We start from the raw sequence: 18,310 nt of genomic DNA, 5'->3' as shown, positions 1-18,310 counted from the left end.
AATTCAGATGTCCATGACTCATTCCACACATTTTTAAACGTTTTTCTTCTGTCATTAATGTGTTTATTTAGCTCTTTAGTTATTGGGACTTCCGGGCTGGTCAAAACAATGCTAATGATCCCTGTAATTTGCCAAAGATAGATTTTAGAAGTGTTCTTTCTTGTCTTGCTTTCCGTCTTCTTACTGAATAGTCCAGACCCTGATGCCTCTTTCCTGACCAATGGCTTCAGCCTTCTTTAGGAGCTTGCTCTGGTCTCATCCTGTTTCTTTTTAAGATACAGATTTGATCATGTCACTGCCTTGTTCTGGTATTCTTTGTCTCTCCTCCCCACCCCCTAACGTATGGGATATGAGCCCCTAGCGTTTACTGATCATGGTACTATTTTATAACATCAAGTAATTTAATTTTAACAAGAATCCTATAAAGCCAGTACCCTTTTTATTCCACATTTATAGACAAGAAGCTGAGCATAGGGAGGTTAAGTAGCTTATCTAAGGTTCTATAGTTAGTAGGTGGCAAAGCCTGAACCCCATTCTGTTGACTCCCGAGTTTCTTTAAGTATAGCCCCCTTTGAGCTCCTGTGTGCATTTTTGTCCTCTTTCTGCGCAGCCGTCCCCTCATTCTTCAGTCATAGGGGTCCACTTACTTTGTCCCATTTACCTTGTATTTTCTCAGCTATGACCCTTGTACTTTCACTTTCACTTTCTGCCCATAGAAACCCTGCTTTTCTTTTTATGATTCTCTTCAAATATCACTGTTAAAGTGACATTCCACCTTCCCAGTTAAAGTTTTTTATTCCCTCTTCTAGAATTTTATTTATTTTTCATTTTTGTCATTTCCATTATCAGGTTATATATTTGTTTTATTTCCATCTTCCTACTAGATTGTAAGTTTCTGGGAGGGGAGGGGCTGTCTTACCTTTAGAAACCATGGGGCCAATGCCTTGCACATAGAAGACATGCAGAAATGTGAATTTTTAAAAGGAATTTTATTCATACAAATATTTTGTTAGATATTTTTATAAGGATGGACAGTGGAATCTTTTTTGTTAATACTTAAGAATTGTTGCAACTAATTTATGGAGATTTTCTAATTTGATGATACTTCATAAAATTTTAATTTCAAGTTTTAATATATTAAATAAAACTCCATTTTTGATTCTGTACTTTTCTTTTAAGTTTGTTTATTTTGAGAAGGGGAGTGGGGAACAGAGGATCCAAAGTGGGCTCTGTGCTGACAGCAGAGAGCCTGATGCGGGGCTTGAACCCACCAACCGTGAGATCATGACCTGAGCTGAAGTTGGGCACTCAACAAACTGAGCCACCCAGGCACCCCTACTTTTATATTTTCAGTTGAAAATTATGTACTGTTAGGTATATGTTTAAAGCATATTATAAAGTTTTAGAAGTATTATTGGTAACTCAGATAATTGAAAGGTGAACTAATATAAAGATTCTGAATATTTCTGTACTTTTTCATTATTTACTCACGTTTAAAAAAATTCAAATCAACTCAAATTTCTAATTAAGTCATTATTTTCAATTTTTTTAATTTAATATTTTCCAATAAAATTTAGACCTTTTTAGAGAAATATACAAGAATTTTTAATGGGAAAATTAAATTCAGAAGATAAGGAGAAAGTATCTCCACCTAAAACACATGCCTAAGATCCTAGACTCACGCTGGAAGTGAACTACATATTTGACTTTGCTTTTTCCAGTGGGCAAAGTAAACATGATTAGTTACATGATCAAATTGTTCATATTCTAAAACCAACCAGATAAGTGTCTTTTATGAGTCCTCACAAAGAAGGGCTACCATATGAAGTAGGTCCGTATCCTCAGCAACATCCCTGCAATAGATACATTTATGGTTTAGTATGACATACATATCAGACCATTCAGTGCAGACCAGTGACATACTATATAGTCCATCAAAGGATACTCTATGAGGAGCCAAAATAAGTCAACAAGAGTATACAATCCTGAGATAAACTAAAGAAATTTGAAATACTTTGAGCAGCATTTCCCAAGGCACTGATATTTTAGAAGATGGTCTTGATTTTGATTTAGAAATTAAACAGTTATTTTGTGAGGCAAAGACTTACAAGTTTCCCTTACATAACTTTATTAACTATAAAAACTTTTAGAGCTCATACCTTCATATTTTTAGTCCTTGGTATGCCAGTCCCCAAAGTGTCAGCTCTGTAGTCACAAACTGTAGAAGTCTTGAAATAATATACATAGGGTATATATGAACAGATCTGCAAGTCTCCTGCTCTGGCCAAAGGTTTTTTAAGAGGAAAGTATTAGGTAAATGCTGGAGGCTGTAGGTGCATTTGTCAAAAATGTTGGAATTGATACTCTTGTGACTATAGTTTGGGAATTGCTAGCCTTCTACCAGCACTATTCAGTAGAGTTTCCTGTGATGGTGAAAGTGTTCTATATCTGCACATTCCAAAATGGTAGCCAAACCAGTAGCCAAGGTGGTGATCGAGCACATGTAATGTAGCTAGAGTGACTGAGGAACTGAACTTTGAATTTTATTTAATTTTAATTAAAATAACTGCATGTAGCTAGTAGCTAGAGAGGAAGCTCGGTTCTAGAGGACAGGAAAGAATGCTGATCTCTCAGGCTGTGTGAGATAGAGTAGCAGCTAAGTTCAAGATTATATTCTTCATCAGTAACTGAATAAAGAAATCCTGTGTTTTTAAGAGACATGAGCTTTTACTAAAGATAATGATTATATTTAAGTTTGCTGTTTTGTTTTTGAGCTTGACAATTAACCAAGGATGCTGGAGTCCATGGTTGATCTTTTAGATATTAATACAGTTGTTTTCAGACCGTGTTAGGCTAAAAACTACACTTAAAATTATTTCATAAGATTGAGACATTTACTTATAAAACTGGAAATCTGTGGGTATACTGATATAAGACTGTTTTCTTGTAGTTTCCAGAGTGTGGATTCTTTGGCATGTATGACAAAATTCTTCTCTTTCGCCATGACATGAACTCAGAAAATATTTTGCAGCTGATTACCTCTGCAGATGAAATACATGAAGGAGACCTAGTAGAAGTTGTTCTTTCAGGTAAGTGGCTTCTTTTATTTTGTTGCCTTTTTTTTCCCAACAAGCATTATTTTTTGTGCTAAATGCTGTGTTCTGTTATACTTAGTCTTTATACTATAGTTGCTTAACTTCTTTCATCTATTGTAACGGCTACCAGGTGATTTTTACTTTCAGGAAGGTTATATCACAGATGACACAGTAGGAGAATAAGCCCTGAATTGTTTATTTGAGTGTTACTAAGCTAAGGGAATTATCATTTGAACTGGTAGAAGAATATATACTCTTTGAAATAAATTGAAATAAAACAATTATACTAAAATTCAGTTCGCTTATCCCCATTTCTATGAAGAGCATGGAAGAGAATTGAGGCTCAAAAAAGAAAATCAGGAAAAAAGGAGAAGTAATGAAGATGTGGAAGAGAAAACTGCAGTGCTGATCATTCCCATGGTTTAAATAATGCTCCTTCCCTATGTGTTCTCAGTGGACATTTTCTTACCTCCCTCCTTTCCCCCCCCCACCCATTCTTGCCACCTGTTGTTCCTTAGCTCCTTCTGTTTCTGATCTCATCCAATAGCAGGTGGGCAGGATTTAGTGAGGAATGTAAAGGAACAGAGAGTGCACCAAGTAGGCCTGCAGAATTATTTGTTTGACAGGAAAGGAGGGAGGGAGAGAGAGAAGGGTGTGAGAGGAAGGAAGAGAAGGAAAAGGAAAGCCAGCCAAGAGTTCAGAGTCCTGCCACCAATTTTTCCTCTTTTCAGACTCATCTTTGTCACCTGTTCTTGAGATCCTCTCTCCCCTCACCTTTCCTTATTAGTCCTCGATCCTTCCCATTTGATAGCTGCTGTTTTTTAGAGTCTCTTTTTCTTAACTACCAGGACTATGGAGAACAGACTCTGGAAAGAGCTTATACTGAGATCCTGTTAGAACTCATTGTGTTTACCATTGAGGTTAAGTTCCACAGTTTTATGGGTTTTTTTGTTTGTTTTTTGTTTGTTTGTTTTTACTTTAGTGTTCTATTTCCCAGTGTGTTATAAGTTAAACAGTTTTAGACCTAACAACTATTTGTGATCTTGTCAATATGAGAATATTCTTTTGGAGGTTGAAATATCTACCCACAGACCTCCTTTTGGAGCTCAAATTATTTGGACCTGAGGAACTTCCTAAAATAGTTTGAAACCCGCAATATTAAATGCCGAGAATAGTTTATGATGAATGAAACTTACAAAGAAAAAAAGATTCCACATACTTTGACATAAATGAGTATGGTCAACATTCTTAATATTATTGTAATTGCAGATATACGTTTTATTTTGGTACTTGTCTTTTTTAAAAGCTTTGGCCACAGTAGAAGACTTCCAGATTCGTCCACATACTCTCTATGTACATTCTTACAAAGCTCCTACTTTTTGTGATTATTGTGGTGAGATGCTCTGGGGATTGGTACGTCAAGGACTGAAATGTGAAGGTATGTGTTCTGAGTTTTGGTGTCTTTTGAAAGGGGATTTTGCATTTGCATTCTCTAATCGTTAATGAAAGAATAAGATCATTGGTTGGTGACTAGGTAGTAACCAGTGTTTAGAACTGGACAGATCTAGTTTTTCTGCGTTAGAATTGCTAAGGGGTAGGAAGCAGGTGCACATTTCTGATTAGTCTTCTGAGTACTCTAAGGTGGAGGGTCAATAAAGTTTTTCTGCAGAGAGCCAGAGAGTAAATTTTTAAGTATTATTGGTTAATAGTCTCTGTCACAGCTACTTAAATCTGCTTTGGGCCAGGGAAGCTATAAACAAGATGTAGAGAAATGAACAACATGCTGTGTTTTAATAAAATTAATTATGAACACTGAAATTTGGATTTCATACAATTTTTATATATCATGGGAGGAATTTGGTACACAGTCTACAGTTTGCTGAAGTGCTTTAAGCTAATTGTTCTCAAACTTTACCATGTATCAGAATCACCTTGAGGACTTGTTAAACATACTTTGCTAGGACCTATCCCCAGAATTTCTGATTCAGTCGGTCTGGGGTGGAGCCCAATAATTTACACTGAATTTTTTGGCTTCTGCTTAGTTTTTCATTCAGGTTCTTAATTAGGATAACTATTGCTGCCAGAGAAAGTAAATTAAATAAAAGAAGCATCTATTTTTTATGTAACATACTTATATATCTAAGTTTCTTTAATCTATTTTTTTACCTTTTAAAATATATTTAGGCTGTGGATTAAATTATCATAAACGATGTGCCTTCAAGATTCCAAATAACTGTAGTGGAGTAAGAAAGAGACGTCTATCAAATGTATCTCTGCCAGGACCTGGCCTCTCAGTTCCAAGACTCCTACAGACTGAATATGTACCCCTTCCCACAGAGGAGGTATGTATTTTAAGGCAATAAGAGGGCATTTTACTACTTGTTCCTTATGTTTCTATGAGGTATATGACATCATCCTAGGACATAAATTATACACTAAAGACTACAAACATTCCTACACTTAAGAAAATTAAAATATATTACTGGAGACAGAGTTTACCAGTAGTAATGAGTTGTGTATTATCTTCTTTGGGACCACGTTATCACTTGGACCACTGTGTTAACCTCCTAACCAGTATCCTGGTTCCCATACTTTACCTCATCTTTTACACTACAGTCAGATCATCTTATTTCACTAGAGCTTAATACACAACTCTGATTATATCACTCCCCACTAGGAAACCTTTATATATTCTCGTTTCCAACAATCCGTTCTATTTAGCATTCCCTGAACACCTGATTGTTCCCTCTACCTTTGCTCTTATTGGTGTCCCTCCTCCATGCTTTTTTCAGACCTAGCTCAACAGGTGCCTTTCCTGAATTTTCCTCTTACCCAGAAGTTATTTTATTGGTCGAATGCCAAACCACTTTTCAGACCTGTCTAATGGTGTGTATATCATTCTACCTTAATATCATGGTGTCCTCAAGGAATTCATGATCTGTTTAGAGAAGACAATGCTCATGGTCTTTTGTGTGCCCTACCGTGCCCAGCACAATATGTTATACTCTGTATATGTTATACTCACTGAATATGTTATATTCAGTGATGTAAGAATGAGTGAATGAATGAACCCAGTGATTATCACAATATTCCAGTGAGATATTTTAGTAGATCTGTACATAATGAGATAGTTGAGACTTATAATGGTTAAGTAGTGACTTGACTCAAGTCACCGAGCAAATTCGTAAGCAACATTAGAATTAAATCCAGATTTAATTATTTTTAGATCAGGGATTTTTCCTAATATATTGTACCCGTGAAGAGTAAAATAGTAGATCAAGAGAGAAAGAAATAACTCCCTTGTTCTTTTGATAGTACTTAAAGTGACCTCCATCCATAGATTGCAATCTTATCATTTAGTTGTTTCTGTAACCCCTTTGGTCTTCCGTAAATTAATGGCAAAACCAAGCCTTTGGGCTATTGGCTTGATATCCTGGTCACAAGATTTTGCTATACTGAGGCACCTTAGAATAAAACCTTCTGAAGTTCTTTCGCAAAAATCCCATATTTCCCTGTTGCTTAGCACTAATGTGAGATGTTTAACTTAGGAAAAAAGAGTGCTGTGGCATAAGAACTGAGAGCAAAGAGTTATTAGAAACATATACAAGAGCTTGGGAAAGGACTGGTGATTGAAAAGTGAGTGTATTTTATACATGAACTACACAGGAAACTTAGGTCGCAATGGGGTCTGTAGGATAGAGGCGTGTTGTTTTAAGAGCCCCACAACTGATGCTGGGATTCCAGCTCCCCCTAGATGAGGAGTACTAGATTAGGAAATAGGCAGGACAGAGCAGATGAATCAGGTTAAATTTCATTCATTAGTTTCTGTTTTATCCTGAAGATGAAAATTCCTTAGGGAAGTGTATGAAGTAGAGTGACATGTTTGAATTGGTTAGATCGTGCAGAGTATTGTAGAATGAGTAGAAATTGTAGAGTGGAATGTGTGAAAAAAGGCTGCTTCTATCAGGCCACGCATGCAGTCTCAAAAAGGAAAAAGGTACAGTAAGAGAAGAGCTCATGGAGGAAAATCAGAGGGAAGCGTGGGAAAAGAGGACACGCTAAAGGAATATAGGAGATACCAATGAGGAGATGAGTGCAGCCTTGAATCTGAACAAAGGTTAGAGAAGAGCTGACTCCAAATGGCTGCCCGGTGAGAGCCTCCTAAGTTCCACGTGCCAGGCTTCATGATGGATGCTTTACTCGTCTTTTCTCATGTAATCCTTACCACAGTCCTGGAAGGCATAGCAGCTCTCATCCTGATTTCTTAGATAAGATGTGAGGAAGAAAAGTTTCTGAGTAGTCGAGATACTAAACTTCACTGACCACTGAGATAAGTTGGAAAAAAGGCCAGGCAGGAATAGAAACTTCTGAATCTGACTCTGGGGTTGTCATTGTTTACATGTAAGAAGGCAGTTTCTGTTGCAGTGCCTGAAGTCATTGTAAGGGAAGTGAGTAAAGAGACAGAGGAGCAGAAGCTAGTCTTTGGGACTAGAAGATGGTCACTGAATTTGGTTACAACAGGACCACTAAGACTAGAGAGACCAGACTTGAATGATGGCTCTTTGGAGATGAGAAGGAGGAATATTCCTTGCAGTACATTTGGGCAGAGGCCTGAGGGGCCAGGACAGGACAGAATCAAGGTAGAAACTGTTGGAACTAAGCGTATGCATAAAAGTGGAGGCATTTTTTTACTGAATAATATTTCAAAGTCAAATATGTATAATTAGGGAATTTCCCCCCTTTGAATGCTTTTATTGCTTTTATTATTACATCTGATTGAGAGTTGGCAACATGTTATAAAGTTTTTGTAGGCAAATGTTCACTTTAGACATTAGTTGAAACCCATGCCATGGAAATAATCGGATTACTTTTAGAGAATTTCTGGCTTCTCATTAATAAAGAAGTAAGAATTTTAGTAGTTTGTAAAGAGGGGCCATTAAATCATGGTAAGAGAAGAACTTTCACTCTAGTTACTCTAGTCTTAGTGGTCCCATTTTCACCAAATGTTCCACAGGTAATTTTACCAGTATCCTCCTTCCTCCAAATTCTGGTTCAGTCTTCCATACCTTTCCTGCCTTCCTCACTCAAGAGAGTGGTAAACCATGGTCCCTGATGAGATTGTAGCCTATGCTCAGGTGTGTTTGAGATGGGAAAAAGATGGGACTGGACTTTCATGGAAAAGACCTGGGGCTAGGGGCGCCTGCCTAGGTGGCAGGGGGTGCGGGCAGTTAAGCGTCCAACTCTTGATTTTGGTTTACATCATTATCTCACGGTCATAAGATCAAGTCTCGTGTCAGGCTCCGTGCAGTGCATGGAGCCTACTTGAAATTCATTCTTTCTCTCTCTCTGTCTCCCTATCACATACATGTTCTCTCTCAAAAAAAAAAAAAAAACAAACCAAAAAACCCACAGACAGAAGACCTAGGGCTAAGTCTTGATTATAATGCTTGCATTTAAGTACTATTAATCCCTTTGAGTCTGTTTTTTCATATTTAAGTAACTTTGTACTAAACATGAAAAATTAGGTGGCTGCTGTAGCCCAGTCTCCTGAGTAGCTCCTTGCACACATGCTTTGTACCATGTCCCTAATACCCAGTCCCAGGAGGGCCTGACCAAAGGCAGTCAGTCACTCGCTGGCCACTGGCATATGAAGGGATTTGTTATGACAGTTCTTCCTTACAGGGGTGTCCTACATATTTGATGATGGCTGGCAAAATCGATCTTCTTCCATCTTGTGTGCTTTAAACTTGAGACAAACCGAAAGTGGTAGAAGCAGGAGCAAGAGGAGCAGAGTGTTGAATCACCACTAGAATAGGGAGCCAGGGGTGAACAAAAGCCTACAACATCTGTTTCTCGTTCCCGCTGGCTTCCATTACTAGCTTTGCAGGATCGCTGCGGTGCTCAGTACCCAGCGTCACGGTGGAAGAAAAGAGCCAGGCTAGAGCGGGAGATCCTGAGAGCTGAAGCAAGTTTGGTTTGGGTTTTAACATTGTTTTTGTAACTTTTCTTAAATTAAACTGCTTCCTAATATGCTTTGGGACATTTGTGGCTACATAGTAGTGAAAAACTATCCATCAGAGACCATTTTTGTGTTCTTTTTATAATGTTCTTCTCCATTTGTATGTCCTTTTCTGTTTCTTCTTAACCTTCTTCCTGCTTTCTTCCAAACAGTCTTTTTTTTTCTTCCTCCCTTCATTTATTTCATACAGTTCTCTGTCTCTAGGTTTCTTCTGGCTTCTTTTGCTTTTATGGGTTGACTCAACTTCTCTGAGTTAGATATTACAAGTTATGGAAGGCGCATGAAAGGTCTCAGGACTTCAGTTCTGGCAGTGAAGATACAAGCAGCTACAACAAAATCTATAGTATGTCTAGATGATAGGTGTTTTGTGCTTGAGAATGTGGACTATACTGTATTCATTTTTGTTTCTGCAATACACAGCAGAGGGTCTGGGCTGTAGTATAATAATCAGTGAATGCTGAATGAATGGGATGAGCCATATTGAACTGGCCTATAATTTAACTTGATTATTTTCTTTGTACATATAGAAAGTATCATAGTTAGAAAAATCTAGTTATCTCTCAGGTTACACAAAAATTTTTAATCAACATCTTTAATTTTCCTCTTTGCTCCTCTGGGGGAGTAAAGCCCAAATAACTAGAAAATACTTAAAATATCAAGGGACTTCCTAAAGCATCAGTACTGAGGGGTTAAGTTTTAGCTAATTTTGTATCTGCCATTTTTTATGTCATCATTAGACTTAAGTTTTGTTTTTTTTTTTAATTTTTTTTTTTAACCTTTATTTTTGAGACAGAGAGAGACAGAGCATGAACAGGGGAGGGGCAGAGAGAGAGGGAGACACAGAATCGGAAACAGGCTCCAGGCTCTGAGCTGTCAGCACAGAGCCCAACGCGGGGCTCGAACTCACGGACCGTAAGATCATGACCTGAGCCAAAGTTGGACGCTTAACCGACCAAGCCACCCAGGCGCCCCTAGACTTAAGTTTTTAACAAACATGTTTTAGTATTTGTAAAAATACATTTGAAAAACCAAGACTTATTTCAAAATATTTTTAGACATCATGTTCAATAATTCAACATGAACAACAATAAACTTTCTGAATTTATTATTATTCAGAAAGGTTCATGATTATGATTCATTTCTTGGTTAGGTTTTTCAAGGGATTTAAACATGTCATAAATTCATTTTAAGGCTTTTGTTTTTTATTTGTAAAACGCTATATATGTCTGGCAAATAGTTCATCAATGAATATACATATGTGAGGATGAAAAAAAAATTTTTTTGGTATAAATAATAGCAAAAAAATCTGCACTGTTCACATTCAAGTGATGGTAAGTTAAGCTTCCAGAAGAAACTGCTGAGATGCACATTTTTAGATTTTTGGCTTTAGTGTTCAAAATAAATGACTTTGATCTCAAGTCCTGCTCTTAATACTTTGTTTTTAATATACTTAATACTTATGGAAATTACTTATGTTTTAGTCACATGTTCACCAAGAACCAAGTAAGAGAATTCCTTCTTGGAGTGGTCGCCCAATCTGGATGGAAAAGATGGTAATGTGCAGAGTAAAAGTTCCACACACATTTGCTGTTCACTCTTACACCCGCCCCACAATATGTCAGTACTGCAAGCGGTTACTGAAAGGCCTCTTTCGCCAAGGAATGCAGTGTAAAGGTAGGATTGGATGTTCTTCTTAAATAAAATTCATAGGTTTTTGTTAGGAAATTTGTTTCAAAATATTTATATTTCAGAAGCATAGGCAAAGAAATTGGTTTCATAGTTGTTAATTTAAAAAAAGAAAAAAATGCATGCATACACACACATTCATATTTATCAACAACTATTGCTCTCTGCAGTATATGTACTATGTACCAGGAACTACAATACAGAAAAGCTAGACTTTGGATCTGTAAGGTATGGCTGCTCTACACCTATCAGTATGGGGCAGTTAGTAAGCAGGTGAGCAGATATTTGAGCTTAAGTCTTTCTGATTCCAGAGCCAAATGCTACCCAAAATATAAAATAATGCTTTCCTCTTGCCCTTAAACATTCACACACACACACACACACACACACACACACACACACACACACAAATATATTACAAGAGTTTTCTTGTTTTTATTTATAATTATGTAGCTAGGAAAGCTGTACCAAAACTGTTATTCCAGAGACTAATCATACTGAAATAGGAAGAATATAAGTAGAAGCCACTGGAAATGTGATCGGGATTATCCATATTTGGGTACTAACCCAGAATACTATCATCGTATTCTAAAAACATCTCTCATTGAACCAGGCTTTTAATAGAATAATGGAATATTTTTTCCTACAGTTGTGTTATTTTTTATGTTTTTAAAGATGATTTTAACTTTTGTTTCATATCTCCATCACAACACTCCTGAACAATATAGTGAAAACCAAAACAGTTTAAAATGTGTTATTAATTATTGGAGCCAGGATGGGGTGTAAGTAGCCTGTCTATAATTTTATGTACTTATTTTTATGTGATTATTTTAACGGTTCTTGGTAACATACTTTTTATATAATAGAAGTGATGTGGAATTGAATTATCTAGTTTTATATAAATAAAACATTAGAATTGAGGTCTTTGCAACAATAAATCCTATTTACAATACAAAATAAAATAATTGTACATAAATTTGACTTAAGTATATGAGAAAACTTTTCTTGGCAATATATGGCAACATGGGAGAACAGCAGATAGAGGACAGGTTGTGCGTTTGTTGCCAGGTAGTTAATAACTATCAGGCAGGCATAATTAAATGTTGAAATTTTATTTCAACAGCTTACTTTTAAATATGAGTTGATATATAAATTAATACTTTAAAATATCAACACTAAAGTATATTGGCAAGCAGCCACTAAGGAATGTTTTGGGAAAGAACATTAATAACAGATGTACAAATTCTAGCCAACAGATAATCTTAGAAAAGGTTGTAAGTAGTGCTGCTCTGCTGAACAGAACAGAAACATTTTAAAACCATCTGCAGAGCAGTACGATAGTTTGTAGAGGACCTAACATAAATATGTAGATTGATGAATTTTGAAATAAAACCAGTTAACTCTGCCACTGGGTTATTGACTTAATTTCTTAGCTCTAAAAAAATAATGTTTCATGCTTGTATTGGTTCAGAAAGTAGCATGTGTTGGTTCAGAAATATATATATTTCTGTATAACTAAGCTATTTTAATGATCAGTCAGAAACAATCACTTATTTCAGTGACTTCTTTTTTGTTTTTTTAGTTTTTTTAATATTTATTTATTTTTGAGAGAGATGGAGTGTGAGCAGTGGAGGGGCAGAGAGAGAGGGAGACACAGAATCCGAAGCAGGTTCTAGGCTCTGAGCTGTCCACACAGAGCCCGATGTGGAGCTCGAACTCATGAACCTGAGCCAAAGTCAAACTCTTAACTGACTGACCACCCAGGCACCCCAGTGATTTCTATATTTTTAAGATATGAATTAGGATATTAAAAAGTAAAACAGTCATTTTCATTCACTTGTCAAGCTAAGAAAGAAAACAGTAATTTAGTTAAAACAGTTACGCTGGATTATTTGAGAAGATACACAGTTCCAAGAGCAGCTACTCATTCAATCACCTGTTTTTTTGTTTAAAAAATTTTTTTTTAAGTTTATTTATTTATTTTGAGAGAGAGAGAGAGAGAGGGGAAGGGGCAGAGAGAGAGAATCCCAAGCGGGCTCCATACTGCCAGTGCAAAGCCCAGTGTAGGGGCTTGAACCCACAAACTGTGAGATCATGACCTGAGCTGAAGTTGGACACTTAACTGACTGAGCCACCCATGTGCCCCATCACCTGCTTATTTTCTACTTTGTAATATTAAAACTTCAAGACAGCTTGAAAGCATACATAAAATATAAGAAAATATGAACAAGTTAATAAGAACACGAGTAAGAGTACAGAGAAATAAAAATGCCTGCCATTAGAACCTACCTACTTGCTGCCGACAGGCCACAAATTTGGCTCTACATTTTCAAAGCGAAAATGGAAATCTTGTTATTGTTATAGCTTGCATACCTCATGAGATAAAAAGCAAATCAATTACTTAAGATAAATGGAAGATGTTAATATTAATATCATATATGAATTTTTCTAGGGCCTTTCATTTAAAAAGACAGTGTTATTTAATACAAGTTGGGTCACCCACCAAATTATTAATCATGGGACTTTTTCTTATAATAACCTTTACCTTATGCCATTGGTGTGATACCCAGAACTTTCTTGAATCACAAGGGCTACAAAATCATTCTAAGTCAGGACTTGAAATTATTTTCTTCCGGATATTGCTGGAAGATGGAATTCCAAGGTGGAAGGGCGTAGTAGACAGTAGTAATAGCAGAGGGTCTCAATTTTGGTATCACCTAAAAAACACTTTTAAAACACATTTCTCAGCTCCACTCCCAGAGCTGCTGATGTAATAGGTTTGGAGTGTCACCCAGGAATTTGCATTTCTAACAAGTTCTTTGTAATGCTGATTCTGCTGGTCTGGGAACCAGAGTTTGAGAACCACTGAGTTACTTGTAGTGTTGAATAGCTTGTACCTGACATTCATCTGCAGTGCTATCAACTCTGATGTTCTTGCAGGCTGAAGAGAACTATATATAAAGGTGGGAGACGTTGTGCATGAGAAGCTCATGCCTTTCCTTATAAGGCTGTATAGGAAAGCCCTTACTAATTCCTAATAAAAGCTTGTAGAATCTCAGTCTCTCTTCTGCATATGCACCAGGTCCTGATAATTAGGAACTGAAAGTAAGTGCTTGACATATATTGGAAAGTAGTCAGCCTGAGAAACTGTCAAGGGGAACATGGAAAGATGAGTATGAGTTAATGGAGCTGCCAGCAACATTTTGGCAATGGTTATATGAATAGTATTAGCTTCATTTTACAGATAAAGAAACTGAGCCCTAGAAGAATTGGGGAAGATGGCAGCAAAGTAGGAGGAACCTAGGTTCGCTCATCCCACAGATACAACTAGATAAGTATCAAAGCATCCTAAGTGTCCCAGAAATCTACCTGAAGACTGGCAGAACAAACTCTACAACTAAAGGTAGAAAAGAAGCCACAATGAAGAAGGATGGAAGTGTGGGATGTGGTTTAGGGAAGAAATGGATCTTGGCTGCTGTGGAGGAGAGGGCGCCATGGTCATGAGAAGGATGAGAGAGAATGCACAAGGGAATGCACAAGGAGAATGTTTCCTCATCCATTGGCTTGGAAAGCAAGAGGGGCTGAATTACTTGAGTTCTTGCAGTCAGCAGAGATTAAAGCCTGAAGTTTTAAGCATCAGCAGACTGGACTCTGGGAGTCTAGAGGTATTGGGGCTACCTTCAGAGACAAGACAGGCAAACAACCTGGGGGCAGACAGTGTGGAAGCAACAATCTGAAGAATGCCTGGGGCACACAGTGAGGAGATTATTTGCTCTTCTTGGAGCATGCCCCTGAGAAGCAGAGTTCACAAAGAGCCCTTTCTGGGAACAAAGGAGCTGGTGCCATTTTTTTCTCCTGCCAATTAGTGGTCATAGATCAGTGGAATAGAATGGAAAACCCTGAAATGAACCCACAACTGTATGGTCAGTTAATCTTGGACAAAGTAGGAAAGAATATCCAGTGGGAAAAAGACAATCTTTTTAACAAATGGTGTTGGGAAAACTGGACAGCAACATGCAAAAGAATGAAACTGGACCACTCTCTTTTACCATACACGAAAATAAACTGAAAGTGGATTAAAGACCTAAGTGTGAGAACTGAAATCATAAAAGCCCTTGAAGAAAGCACAGCAATAATTTCTCTGATATGAGCCATAGCAACTTTTTTCTAGATACGTCTCCTGACCCAAGGGAAACAGAAGCAAAAATAAACTGTTGGGACCACATCAAAATAAAAAGCTGCTGCACAGCAAAGGAAACAATCATCAAAACTAAAAGGCAGCAACCTATGGAATGGGAGAAGATATTTAAAAATGACCTATCCCATAAAGGGTCAGTACCCAAAATACATAAAAAAGTTATATAACTTAACAGCCAAAAAATGAGTAAGCCAATTAGAAATGGGCAGAAGACATGAATAGACATTTTTCCAAAGAAGACATACAGATGGCCAATAGGCACATGAAAAGATGCTCAACATCACTTATCATCGGGGAAACACAAATCAAAACTACAGTGATATATCACCTCACACCTGTCAGAATGGCTAAAATCAACAACACAAGAAACAAGTTTTCGTCAGGATGTGGTGAAAGGGGTATGCTTTTGCACTTTTGGTGGGAATACAAACTGGTTCAGCCTCTCTGGAGAACAGTATGGAAATACCTCAGAAAGTTAAAAATAGGGGCACCTGGGTGGCTCAGTCGGTTAAGCGTCCAACTTTTGATTTCAGCTCAGGTCATGATCCTACAAACTGTGAGATTGAGTCCCATGTTGGGCTCTGTGCTGATAGTGTTGGAGTTTGCTTGGGATTCTCTCTCTTCCTCTCTCTGCCCCTTTCCCACTCATGCTCTCTTTCTCTCAAAATAAATAGACTTAAAAAAAACAAAGTTAAAAATAGAACTACCCTATGATCCAGCAATCCCACCAGAAGTATTTACCCACAGAGTACAAAAGCACTAATTCAGAGAGGTAACATGCACTCTTATGTTTATAATAGCATTGTCTACAATATTTAAATTATGGAAACAGCCATTATCAACAGATTGATGAATGGATAAAGAAGATGCGGCATATATATACAGTGGAATATTAATCAGCCATAAGAAAGAATGAAATCTTGCCACTTGGTAGATGGGGCTAGAGAGAATTATGCTCAGCAAAATAAGTCAGAGAAAGACAAATACCATATGATTTCACTCATATGTGGAATTTAAAAAACAAAACAAACGAGCAAAGGGGAAAAATAGAAACAAACCAAGAAACAGACTCTTAGCTATAGAGTTAAACATCTTAACTGATGGTTACCAGAGGGGAGGTTGGTAGGGGAAGTGTTAGAAAGGTTATAGGGATTAAGGAGTGCATTGTGATGAGCACTGGGTGATGTATGGAAGTGTTGAATCACTATATTACATACCTGAAACTAATATTACATCATGTTAACTAGCTGGAATTTACATTAAAACTTAAAAAAAATAAATTAAAAAAAAAAGAAATGGAACCCTGAGGAGTTGAATACCTATTAAGAGGTGGCATCAGAATTTGAAACCAGACCTTTATTCCAAGACCTGAGTTCTTAGTAAAGGAAAACTTTAAAAAGTCTCTAAGCATATCTGATACTGCCTGACTTTTTACATACATTAATAAACCAAATATTTTATTTCAGATTGTAAATTCAACTGCCATAAACGCTGTGCATCAAAAGTACCAAGAGACTGTCTTGGAGAAGTCACTTTCAATGGAGGTAAAATTCTTTTTCTTAATTTGCCCAAACGATCAGAAAAGGTCACAGTTCTTTTGTGTATTATCTTTGTATAAGGTTATATTTGAATGTTTTATTTTGTTTACTTTGTTTCTTAAACTTTGGCTTTTTAAATTTAATAATCAAGGAAAAGACAGATAATCAGTAAAGGTACACTTATTGTATTGTATTGTATTGTATTGTATTTTATCTTATTTTATTTATGCCTTCCCATTTTTCCTATAGCCACCTACCATTTGTAGTCTAATGTTGCCAGTGGTGTTGCATATTTTCTTCCATCCTTAGACATAAAATACTTCTTTTTACACCCTGCTGTTGTCCCTAGAGGTGTTCATAGTTCTAATACTGACTGCTTCTGTGTGCCAGGCACAGTTCTGTACTCTTTACATACATTGATATTTAAACCTAAGAACAGCCCTTTGAGTTAAGTATTTACAGATGAGTAAACTTGGGCACAAATACATTGAATAAGTTGCCCAAGAAATATAGCCAACAGTTTATAGAGTTGGGATTTGAACCCATATGATCTGGCTTCTTAGTCCATAGTCATTAGAACACATTGTGCTGCCTCACTGTCTCTTTCTCCATCAAATAATCATTTGCTAAACATATTCCCTCATATGCCTTTTTCTTTTCTTTTTTCAAGATTATATAGTGATTATGTTTTTGGAGGGAAGGAATAATGATTCCAAGCATAATTTTTTTTTAATGTTTGCCTGTAATATATATATTTTTTTCAATATATGAAGTTTATTGTCAAATTGGTTTCCATACAACACCAGTGCTCATCCCAAAAGGTGCCCTCCTCAATACCCATCATCCAAGCATAATTTTTATTTAACATGTACAGGACTGGTAAAAATTAAATGTAAGTAGTTCTGTAGGATGAAAAGTATAAGGAATGGAAATTGAATTTCTTAAGATTTTAATGTTTTCTTTTATGGCATTTTTTTTTTTAAGTTTATTTATTTTGAGAGAGTGCGAGGGTGGGGGGGCAGAGAGAGAGGGAGATAGAGAATCACAACCTGGCTCTACACTGTCAGTGCAGAGCCCAACTTTGGGCTCAAACTCACAAACCATGAGATCATGACTTGAGCCAAAACCAAGAGTCGGTCGCTCAACTGACTGGGCCACGCAGGCGCCCCTGTGGCATGTTTTTTATGGTTGCTATTTAACACCATTGACAGATCGTGATTGGTTTTCTCATTTGGGTTACTCTGAATTAATGCAGCTTTGCTATAGACTAAAGTTTCCTCCAGATTTATGGTTCATGTATTTTTGTACTTTACTACTGTTTGACAGATGAATATGAAATACTATTTATATTGGTTTTAATGTATACTAAGTAGTTTGAACATCTTTCAAATGGTTACTGGTTCTTAAGGGGTTTTTTTTTCCCCTATAAATTATCTGTTCACATGTTTTGTCCATTTTTCTGTTTATTTGTTACTGATTTGCAGGGAGTTGTTGATAATTCTACCTAATAGTTCTTTGTCAGTTATACTTGATGTAAATACCTTCTCTGAGTTCTGGATTATCATTTTTTTTTAAGCAGTGTTATTGAGAAACTTTGCATACTTGGCACATTTAGTTTATTCACAAAGTTAGGCATCTATCAGTGCAGTCCAGTGTTAGGACATTTTTCATTACCCTGAAAAGAAACTCCATACACATTAGGAGTCACTCGTCGCTCTTCCCCACTAGCCTATGGCAACCACTAATCAACTTTCTACCGCTGTGGGTTTGTCTA

The 18,310-nt window shown here is 36.8% G+C and overlaps 1 protein-coding gene across 1 annotated transcript in view; it reads left to right on the top strand.

Annotated features, from left to right (window-relative positions):
• The window catches only part of PRKD3 (protein kinase D3), a 79,895-nt gene that overhangs the window by 30,235 nt on the left and 31,350 nt on the right, over window positions 1-18,310 (top strand). Inside the window, exons 2-6 of the mRNA XM_025927138.2 lie at window positions 2,951-3,089; window positions 4,402-4,533; window positions 5,280-5,437; window positions 10,596-10,788; window positions 16,465-16,542. Coding sequence (XP_025782923.1) covers window positions 2,951-3,089; window positions 4,402-4,533; window positions 5,280-5,437; window positions 10,596-10,788; window positions 16,465-16,542 — 700 coding nt within the window. The remainder of the gene's footprint in view (window positions 1-2,950; window positions 3,090-4,401; window positions 4,534-5,279; window positions 5,438-10,595; window positions 10,789-16,464; window positions 16,543-18,310) is intronic.

Source organism: Puma concolor, chromosome A3, assembly GCF_028749965.1.
Source record: "Puma concolor isolate L17-30 chromosome A3, mPumCon1.1.hap2, whole genome shotgun sequence".
NCBI lineage: Eukaryota > Metazoa > Chordata > Mammalia > Carnivora > Felidae > Puma > Puma concolor.
The sequence above is the reverse complement of the archived record's forward strand: the minus strand, read 5'-3'. Positions and strand labels throughout refer to the sequence as shown.